The 11,668-nt window shown below is 37.7% G+C and overlaps 1 protein-coding gene across 1 annotated transcript; it reads left to right on the top strand.

Moving 5' to 3' along the window:
* The first annotated feature begins 4,276 nt into the window (after window positions 1-4,276).
* Window positions 4,277-9,835, top strand: LOC149588675 (uncharacterized). The gene has a single exon (XM_089862072.1). It carries the CDS (start codon window positions 4,277-4,279, stop codon window positions 9,833-9,835), a length of 5,559 nt encoding a protein of 1,852 aa, XP_089718198.1.
* Window positions 9,836-11,668: the final 1,833 nt, after the last annotated feature.

Genomic DNA, 11,668 nt, shown 5'->3' with positions numbered 1-11,668 from the left:
TTTCAAGGTGTAAATTTACTAGACATACATAAATCAGGGATTTGACTTGATTAAATATTCGGAAGTTTTCTTTTTCCTCCCTCAATTTTTAACCAAAAATATACAGTTGTTACGTTAACCATTTTAATATTTTTGACTTCATGTTCGATTATTAAAAGATACTTAAACGATTACTTACAGTATTTTCCGTGTATAGCCAAACCGTTTTAGATTGTTCCATATTCTTAAATATTGGTATGAGAACGAAGCTTATTTCTCCCGAAAACCTTTTGAACGCTATATCGCTTCAAATATACTTTTTATGCGTAAGTTTCCTTCCAAATGTAATTAATTATTAAAACCCTGATTAGTTCCTTTCCAGGGTTCAGTTAATTTGTCATACCTGAGGGAGAAAACATAACAGTTATCCAAAGAACATTTACTTACACGCGGAGATGAAAGTTAATCATATAGAATTCTTGATTGAGAGAAAGTTAATAAAGTCTAATTCTCTCGAACTTAATTTCCACATAAATGTAACACTAATTACATACTGACATTGCGTAACAGGACAAAAAGTTTGTTATAATAGGTTAAACAATTTTCAGTCGAGAAGAGTCAAAATTTGTCCATTCCGATATGAGTTTACCCATGAGTGAATCATACTAGCTCCCTATAAGTTACTCAGTCACACTGGCCTAATGTATCCAGCATTTTCTTCGGGGAGGCGGGTGAAAGTGATAGTAGACGGCGCCCTCTCTTAGGGCTTTGAAATTAATGTATCGAGAACTTGAGAACTTGAAAGTGACGATAGTTCCAAGTGGTATTAACGGTTTTGGAGGCTTTGGTTTCTTTGCGTCATATTCATTCTTTTACTTATTTAAAAATAATTTGGGTCTCACAACAGGCTTCGTTAAAAATGTGTTGGGCCTTTCTTTAAGTTTTTCTATTAGTTCTTTTGACGCATTATTAAAAAGTTTATTAAGGTTTTCGAGATAACTACTAAGTTGTTGTTTTTCTTATTTTTTGATGAAGTTTGGTTCTCTCACCATAAATAGTTCCTGCCTCTGAATGTTGCCTACGGAATAAGAATTTGACGCTCTGAATTTAAATGACTTTCTTTCATTTAGGCTTTGTCAACAAATATCCAAAATTCTGCCATTTTAATGCGAAAAAATAAAACTTCCAATTGCGCCAACCTTAACCCATTAAAATAATTTCAAAGATAAAATACGACTGTGAACTGTCCGCAAACAATCACAACATTTCTAAAACGTCGTCTGCTTATACTAACTACCTTTCAGTTCAAAGTTTCATTGGTTGATCCCCTTTTCCGTTTTTTTACCGGAAATACGTAAGCGCCAAGAGTAGTGTTATTTTCTCTCACTGGGGGTCGCATATAGGTAACACATTTTTGGAGGGAAGAAAATGCTGGATACATTAGGCCAGTGTGGCTGAGTAACTTATAGGGAGCTAGTATATGATTCACTCATGGTTTACCCCAAGGAAGCAATTATTTAGCATTTGGAATATGTTCAATAATTATACACGTATTTTCAAACTGATCTTATTATATTTTTAGCAGTTTAATTTTGAAAGGTTTATTGGCTATTATAGATACAAGTTTCACATGCAGTTCTTGATGAGAAACTAAACATTTTATAGTTCACTTCTAGTCTTCGTCCAACCGGAGCCTCCGAGATATCTAGGCCCGTGCCTATCGCGAAGCGAGGAATATTTTTTTAATTTAGTTCGCCGTGTTTTCTCGCTTGGGGGCACTTTTAGTATCGTAAAATAAAAGTAAGTTCAGCCTCGTGACCCCGTCGACTGCTACAATATTAGGGAAAGGCATTGACGTCGAGCGGTGAAGTCGAGGTCGCGGATAGTAAGAATACGTTTTAGAAAATTTCCGAAGACCTTTATTATACAATCATGCCAAAGTAATGGATAAAAAAGCTAAGGTTAAATAAATGAATGGTTACGAAGGAGTAAAAAAATCCTCTTATGGTATAATAAAACTGTGAATTTGCAACTTCAAGAAGTTTTGATTTACTAAAAAACAACAATGTTAAAATCGCATAATTAATTTTGTTGTCTACACAATCTAACCAAAAGATTCAATAAAAAATAAATAGCCCATAAAACAATTACGTTAATTTAAGGGTGAAACTTTTCTCTTCCATAAAATTTTTATAATTGGCCCCTAAAATATCAGCGACAATTTATGGAAGACCCCCTTCGCAACTGTAATAAGAGCGCCATCTAGTACACATATTGGGCAAAAATATTTCCTCTTTGAAACTGGATATTTCCCCACATGAAAATCGACACACACGGGCCTAGATATCTCGGAGGCTCCGGTCCAACTTAATAGTCTTTCTTTGCCTTTGTTTTATTAATAACTTTATACGATAACGAAACATTAAGCAGCGAGGTAAACAGCCGCGTATTTTCTAAAGCTATCAAGGATAGATCGATAAACATTTTGGAATCGTGCAAAAACAGCGTTAAAAAACTTTGTTAATTATAGGACCTTTAGCATTCGTATTTACTCCTAGAAACACGGAAACAAAATGTCCAAGACCTATTAAGCCCTCTCGTTCGCTTTACCCCAGACATTGCGGACATTTCCCTAGAATTCGTATATTAGCCTTATAGAAATCTTTGACTTGACTACCACAAATCAAAATGCCTTTCCGCTATAGTTTCTGAGCAACTTGTTTTAAAGGTTCCATGACATGTGTATTAATCGGACAATGGTGATATTGAAAGGTTTTGGTGTTGGCTATTGGTGAAATACCCTGCGCGAGCGATTTTGGCATTAGCTCAACCGACTTGAGGGAAACTGTCAGTAAGTACTAGACGTCTGACTTCCAATAGGGATAGTCTGACGTTCTCTTTGGGGAGAAGCCTAACGCGTAGAGGTCAGCTTTATTTCTCGGTTCTTCTATAATTCCATCACTATTTGCACGGTCTTTCTATTTAAAAAATTCAGAAAATTTTAGCTTACCTTTAATGGCTATAAAGATTCCCTCCCATTGGACCGAAATCCCATTCAACCGAAACCAAAGAAGGGAGGTCCCATTGGACCGAAATCCCGCACCTTGAGCGGTTTACGAAAAGTGGAGATAGCCATGAACGGCTGCACTTAACGTTAGTGTACACTGCCTAGTTATCTCCGATAAAAACGAAGTAGCAATGAGTTAACCGTGGAATCGGTTTTAAAGGCTTATGTTAATTTAAGGGAAAGCTAAAATAAGCCGTAAACCGTAACATTTTCTTTAATGTTACTCTAAAGTAAGTTTTCAATGGTATTTTCATGAAAAGTACGAAACATTTGCGTCGCTCAACCTAACCTAACCAAACTTAACCAAACCTAACCTAACCAAACCAAACCACACCTAACCTAACCTAACCTAACCTAACATAACATAACAGCAGAAGTGAGATGAGACTAGAAGTGAAGGGCTCTAGCATTGGTAGTAGATCCTGGCACTAGTGAACAAATTTGAGGATTTTATGCCGCTTCCCACGCGCTATGTACAAAAATGACCAGAAAACCCAACCTTTCTAATAACAATAAGGTCAAGGGTCAAATTATAAAACCAACCATGACAACAAACACGAGAAAAAACTCAAATACTCTATGTAAATAATGTTTGTTAAAATAAGGCCTTCACGGGTCAACTTTAGAAATTTAGCAGGTCATGGCTCCATGAAAAATAAACCCCTTTCAATAGTAAAAAAGGCTGGTCCTGCCCCATCCTTTGAATAAAACCAGTACACTCCTTTCCCAAAAACTTCCATCCAAGCCCCAGAAAACCCACAGCGTCACTGACCGCTATAGATAGCATGGCCTTTGAAAGGGCATGAAAATAACCTCTAAAACATGGGGGAAGGAACTAAAAATTCTCTCCGAGAAACCCTTTTTTTTATGTAAAATAAACACAATCTTGTAGCAACCTTTAGAGAGAGGACCAAACTTCTCAGAATAAAAATTAGTTAAACCAAGAAAACTTGTACATTTCTTCACAAACAAAACTTAGAATTTCAACTTAAAGAAATTACCTTCAACAAAAAAAAAACTTAGTTAAATAGATTAGCAACTATAAATTGGATTTTTCAGTCGGTTCAGTTTATAAGTAGTAGCTCTCCCAACCTGGTTAAAATTAGTAGCCAGCCTTAGTAAGAAACTTTATGGTGCCTACGGAAACCCGGGAAAAACCTTGGATATTTAGAAAAACCGCGCGCAAGAACTGTCGGTACGTAAAACTTTAAAAAACTCACAAACTCAACTATGGATGAACTTCAAAAACAAAGTGGATCGGCGGGTGCCTTAACAACGGCGCAATTAGATTTAGTAAAATTAAAAACAATTAGAACAAAAGCTAGAAGTGCGGTAACGCGAATACAAAACTCATTAAAAGCGCTATTAGCCGATAATAATACGGCTTTAGAAGATCTGGAAGATCAACTCGCTCTTTTTAAACAAAAAGAAGAAACGCTACAAGATTTAAATAGCAAAATAATAGACTTAATCCCAGGAAGGGACCAAACCACCATCGACGCCGAATTAGAAAAAGTAGAAAATATACAAGACGAAATCACCCTACTAAAATCAAAGGTGAATAGAAAAATTCAACAAATTCAAACGGAATCTTCAAGAGCCAACTCGGTCAGTGGATCAAACACCTCGACCATCTATACCCCATCAAACCCAACAGTAACACCAAATGGAGTTGGGCAACAGAACAACGCAGCTACCGGAAACAACGGACCGATCATCGGATTACAATCGTCAGCGGCTGCTAACACAAATTATCCAGCAAACATCATAGCGAACCCTCCACCAACCACCAACTTTAGGACGGCCTCAAAACTACCAGCGTTGGAGATCAGCAAATTCTCCGGCGACTTCATGCAGTGGCAAGGATTCTGGAGCCGATTTGAACTAGCCGTAAGCAATGAAAATTTATCTCCCGTTGAAAAACTTAGTCAATTAGAATCACACTTGTCGGGAGAGGCTAAAGAATCATTAAGAGGCCTACACGCGTCAGACGCGAGTTATGACGAAGCGGTAAAAATATTGAAAAATAGATATGATAAGTTAGGTATGGTTAAACACACTCATATGCTAGTGTTATTAAATTTAGAGCCAGTGCATGACGCCAATAACATTAAGGCCTTACGCCAATTATATGACACGTGTGAAGTCAATTTAAGAAGCCTAAGATCTTTGGGGCAAGATACGTCACTTAGTGGATATTCAGTATGTCCAGCTATCATTAAATGTTTACCCAATGAAATTAGACTGTCCTACAGTTTAGCCCGAAAAAATGACGGGGACTGGAATATAGAAAAATTAATGGAATTTTTAAAAGATCAAGTAGAGGGAAGGGAAACATCCGCCATCCTCGGTATGAATGCCAAAGAAAAATCAAAACCAAAACAGTTCAAACCGTCTAACGATAGTCAAAATTTAGCCACAGCCACTGCGCTCCAAACAACCGTTAATTATAAACCAAATCAGGGTCAAACTAGGGGTTCATACTATTGTATCTTTTGCGAAGTGGACAACCACTCGAGCTCAAATTGTTACAAGTTTAGCTTAGAAGAAAAAAGAAAATTGATCCAAGATCAGGAAAGGTGCTATATTTGCATTAAAAGGGGACATTCCTCCAAGGAATGCCATTCGCGATTTAGAACGTGTAAAATTTGTAATGGGAGGCATAATGCCGCAGTTTGCTATAAAAATAATTGCAATCAAAAATTAGAGGAAAAACCTAGAGAATCCCACAAAGAAAAGGGAAAGGATGAAAGGGGGGTCACAACCTTAACAGTTACGTCCCCTCATTTAGATATGGGCTCAGTTTTACTCCAAACGGCTAAAGCCACGGCCCAGCACCCCGAAAAAATAGGAAAGGAATTAGGGGTTAGAATATTATTAGATGGAGGCGCGCAGGCCACCTTTATTAGAGAGGAGGTTGCGCAACAATTAGATTTGCCAATAGTAGGGGAACAAACAGTTACAGTGTATAACTTTGCCAATAAAACCCCTAGCGTAGAGAAAAGAAAAGTTGTGAAATTAAACGTACAAAGCGCGGTAGATCCGTGTAAAAAATTAGAAATTACTGCAGTGGTTCTACCATACTTGTGTGAAGCCATAGCCACCACCGAATTTGAACAAGTGGAAAATTTAATGAATAAAAAGGGGTTAAAATTATGCGATCCCCCGAGTCAAGCGAAATTAGGCGAGACAAACATTGAAATATTGGTAGGTGGGGACTTCTACTGGGAGTTCGTCACTGGTAACGTGGAAAGATTCACAAAAAATTTGGTTTGTTTAGAAACAAATTTAGGATGGGTCATACAAGGTCCAACAAACAAACCTCAAGTTGAGCTAAACAACAATGTTGTAAGGGTAGGATTCGTTAACGTAGGAAGACCTCGCCCATCGGAAATGATGAAATCGCTTTGGGAATTAGAAGCCCTGGGTATTGACGGGAATCCCCAACAAGAACCCTTAGAATCAGATGTAATGAAACATTTTAGAGAAACAGCAGAAATTAAAGAGGGCAGATATAGCGTCAAATTTCCTTGGCGTGTAGAAAAGGAGGTACTACCCAACAACTTAGCAGTAGCTACTCAAAGAATGAAACCTTTAATTAAGAAGTTTAAATTAGAACCAGAATTGTACTCGGATTACAAAAAAGTGATCGAGGAACAATTAGAGCAAGGAGTAGTAGAGAGGGTGCCCCATCCAGAATTAACGCAAAATAAAATAGGGACATACTATATGCCCCATCAACCAGTTTTGAAAAAAGATCGTCTTACGACCAAATTACGCGTCGTTTATGACGCGTCTTCCCACGAAAAAGGTGAACCATCATTAAATGATTGTCTCAGTAGCGGAGCTAATTTAAACCCTGATCTTTTGTTATTGCTACTCAGATTTAGAAAACACCCTATAGCAATAACAGCCGACATTGAGAAGGCTTTTTTACAGGTGGCAATAGCGGAAGATCAGCGAGACTCTGTTAGGTTTTTATGGGTTAGCGAAAAGGACGGCAAAATAAACGAAAACAAATTTGAAACGCTTAGGATGACTAGGGTGCCATTCGGTGTAACATCTAGCCCCTTCTTGTTAGCAGGAACGATTAAAATCCACATAGAAAAATATAAAGATGAAAAACCCCAAGCGGTAGAAGTTTTAGACAATGACCTTTATGTCGATGACTTAACCAGCGGCGAAGATAGCGTAAAAGGGGCGTTCCAGCTTACTAAACAAATAGCGGAAATAGTTAGAGATGCTAACATGAAACTTAGGAAATGGCAGTCTAACTCAAATGAACTTAGAGACCTATGGAAAAGCGAAAATATGTCGGGGGACAATTATAAATTATTATTCGAAGGTCAAGCTGAATCTGAAAAACAAAAGGTTCTAGGCTTAGTATGGGATCCCAAAACTGACACATTCTCATTTGATTTAACAAACCTATTAGAAACTCTAAAAAACGTAAAGGAAACCAAAAGAAACGTCCTTAGCATGGTCGCCCAAATATTTGATCCCATGGGGATTTTATCACCGTTTACCATTAGAGCCAAAATCTTGCTTCAACAGTTATGGGTAAAAAATGTAGCCTGGGATGAGACAATAGAGGTTGAAGATGGAAAAATATTTAGAAACTGGTATGGGGAAATGCCCGATGTTAGAAAAATTTCGATAGACCGGTGCTATTTTAAGGGACCCAGAAAGAATATTTCAAATATGTCACTGCATTGTTTTTGCGATGCAAGTTTAAAGGCTTATAGTGCAGTGATATACTTGCGTTACGTAATAAATACCACAGAAGTTAGGGTATCGTTAGTAAACTCTAAGGCAAGGGTGGCCCCGTTGAAGGAGATTAGTTTACCCAGGCTAGAATTAATGGGTTGCGCAATAGGCGCGAGGTTAGTCGACTTCACTAAAGAAGCCTTTAAGCAAGATGAGTTAGACATATTCATGTGGACGGATTCAATGATAGCTCTAAATTGGGTTAGAAGTGACAAAGACATTTGGAAACCCTTCGTTTCCAATAGGGTGAAAGAAATACAGAAATTATCTGACCCAAAATGTTGGAACCATTGTCCAGGCGAACAAAACCCAGCGGACTTACCCACCAGGGGGTCTAAGATAAACGAACTAGTGAATGGCAAAACCTGGTGGGAAGGTCCCACCTGGCTCAAGGGGGAAAATTCAAATTGGCCCTTAGTTAAATCTCCATTAGAATTAAATACAGATTTAGACGAAATAGAATGCGAAAAAAGAAAAACCGTGTTAGTAATTAGATGCGAAGACAGTCATAGTATAACCAACTTGATAGACCTTAAAAACTACAGTTCTATCTACAAGCCTTTGCGGATTACGGCTTACATATTTAGATTTGTGAATAAATGTAAGAAAATCCAGATTAATGAGGGACCTATTCAAGCCAACGAGCTCGCAAGAGCGGAATTGGAATGGATAAAGGCCACTCAAAACATTGACTTTAGTGAGGAAATAGAAGCTATAAGAACAGGGAATAAAATTAATAACTCGTCAAAAATAGCAACACTCAGAGCAATATTAGATGACCAAGGGATTTTACGAGTAGGCGGCAGGCTTGAAGAGTCTAGTGTAAGTTACGCTATTAAACATCCTATAATATTAGAAAAGTCCAATACATTATCAAATTTACTAATGAAAAGAAGTCACGAAGAAGTATGCCATTCTGGTGTACAAGATACTATAACTCAAGCACGCGAGAGATATTGGATCATAAAAGGTAGACAATTAGCAAAGAGTATAGTGGGTGGGTGTTTGATTTGCAAGAGACACTTGGCAGTAGCGGGAGACGCTCCCATGGCCAACCTACCTAAAGAAAGAATAGAAGAAACCCCTTGTTTCCAAACCCTTGGCGTAGATTTCGCGGGGCCCTTATTTGTAAAAATCGACGGAAAAACAGAAAAGAGCTACATTTGTCTTTTCACGTGTGCAGTGTCACGCGCAGTGCACTTGGAGTTAGTGGCTTCCCTGTCCACCCACGAATTTTTATTAGCCTTCTCGAGAATGGTCTCTAGAAGAGGCATTCCTCATATTGTCTATAGTGACAACGGGAAGACCTTTAAAAAGGCGGACAAAGACTTAAAAGAAATTTGGAAAGTTATTAGAGACCCCGATGTCTTGAACTATTTTGGCAAAAAAGGTGTAGAATGGCGTTTTATAACGGAGAGAGCGGCATGGCATGGGGGTTACTGGGAAAGATTAGTAAGGTCAACCAAAACAACATTAAGAAAAATTTTAGGTAAAGCCGCGTTAACATTTACTGAAATGGAAACAATGTTAATAGAAACAGAAGCGGTCATAAATGCAAGACCTATAACTTATGTTTTTAATGACGTTGGGGAACCCAGTCCCCTGACACCATCACACCTACTATTGGGTAAACGCGTGACGTGTCTACCCCCTCTGAAAATCAAAGAACAAAAAATACCAGCCTCAAGAGAGGACTTTACTAAAAGGCAAAAATATAGGTTAGCATTAAACGAAAGACTCTGGAAGAGGTGGAGAGTAGAGTATTTACTTGAATTAAGATCGGCTCACCACAGCTTGTTAGATAAGAATAGAAAAGCAATTAAAGTGGGAGATGTAGTTCTCATCCACGAGGATATGGTCAAAAAACACATGTGGAATTTGGGCCTAATTAAAGAGGTCATAATAGGTAGAGACGGAAAGATAAGGTCATGTGTGTTAAAAACAAGTAAAGGCAATGAAATTCGTAGGCCTGTACAATTGCTCTACTCTCTAGAAGTCAATGATCATAATGATGTAACTTAGTGCATGTATAAATTTGTATATATTATTTTTTGTGTATTTTGTATTTTTTTTTAATCTCAAAACTTGTGAAATTTTGTATTTTTGTATTTTTTAATTTTTCAAAATTGTGTAACTATTGGTATCATTCAATTTAATTCATTCAAATGTTAGATAGTATGTGATTTGTAAGCTAGAATTGTTGTAAAAATATTTAGAATTGTGTAATAATTAAGAATTATGTTAAAATCTGGAAAGACTACGTCTTTCGGTGGGGAGTGTACAAAAATGACCAGAAAACCCAACCTTTCTAATAACAATAAGGTCAAGGGTCAAATTATAAAACCAACCATGACAACAAACACGAGAAAAAACTCAAATACTCTATGTAAATAATGTTTGTTAAAATAAGGCCTTCACGGGTCAACTTTAGAAATTTAGCAGGTCATGGCTCCATGAAAAATAAACCCCTTTCAATAGTAAAAAAGGCTGGCCCTGCCCCATCCTTTGAATAAAACCAGTACACTCCTTTCCCAAAAACTTCCATCCAAGCCCCAGAAAACCCACAGCGTCACTGACCGCTATAGATAGCATGGCCTTTGAAAGGGCATGAAAATAACCTCTAAAACATGGGGGAAGGAACTAAAAATTCTCTCCGAGAAACCCTTTTTTTTATGTAAAATAAACACAATCTTGTAGCAACCTTTAGAGAGAGGACCAAACTTCTCAGAATAAAAATTAGTTAAACCAAGAAAACTTGTACTTTTCTTCACAAACAAAACTTAGAATTTCAACTTAAAGAAATTACCTTCAACAAAAAAAAAACTTAGTTAAATAGATTAGCAACTATAAATTGGATTTTTCAGTCGGTTCAGTTTATAAGTAGTAGCTCTCCCAACCTGGTTAAAATTAGTAGCCAGCCTTAGTAAGAAACTTTACGCTAAAACTAGAGAGAAAAAAATTGGTCGAGTTCCAAAAACATTTCTTACCCCCTTCCCCTCAACCTAAAGCCGCGTAACCCGGACGCGGCTCCTTGAATCTAGTTCGGCCGTCTACCACCGCGAGCGTCTCACGTTTTGGAGGGGGAATTCTGAAACCGACACCAGAGGGCTAACCGTTGGTGTGTTATCAAGAATATTCACTTTCGCCGAGTGAAGAATTTGGTTAGCTCAGTACTTCTGGTCTCATCTCACTTCTGATAACAGTAATGTTTTGGAAAAGGCATATTATTTGAGAAGTCAATGAAGCTAAACATCAATATTCTGGAAGAGGCGTAGCTTTGTTAAATGATTTATAAAATATTACAAACCTAACCAAACCTAACCTAACCTAACCTGTCCTAAATCAACGTCACCCCGTTGCATTCGAATCTATGGGAAATCCCAGTGGTTCGAAAACCCGCCGTTCCGCTAGTCTCTTATCTAGTTTGGCGTGTTTCGGTTGAATGGGATTTCGGTTCATTGGGAATTCGGTCCATTGGGAGGATACCGGCTAGAAAGGATGCAAAGTTTTCAAACATATGTATGTTATCTCTGAGTCTTAGCTCCGATAAAGTAAGATAAGACATTGGATTCGCGAAATTTCTGGCCTTGGATTAAAAGAGAATAAGGAAAAGAAAAATTGATTCTTAAGACCTAGTTTTGCCTCTCCCCAAATATGCACATTTATGATCTTAATTGTACACGTCAGGTTTTGCTGCACGCGTCACTTTAATCATTTCTTAGCAATGTCCTATTGCCTACTGCTGTCCTAAAATCAATAAACTCGGTTCGGTAAGTGTAAACTTCTTAAACACGCCCGGGAAAGCTTCACGCCCAAAAGACCGTTACTTGCTTCTTCTGTTTACACAGTTCCTCT

This window comes from Phalangium opilio, unplaced genomic scaffold (assembly GCF_054372755.1).
Source record: "Phalangium opilio isolate 3A_F unplaced genomic scaffold, DU_Popi_V2 ptg000537l_1, whole genome shotgun sequence".
Taxonomy (NCBI): domain Eukaryota; kingdom Metazoa; phylum Arthropoda; class Arachnida; order Opiliones; family Phalangiidae; genus Phalangium; species Phalangium opilio.
Note: the sequence above shows the minus strand (reverse complement) of the source record. Positions and strands in the feature narration are given on the sequence as shown.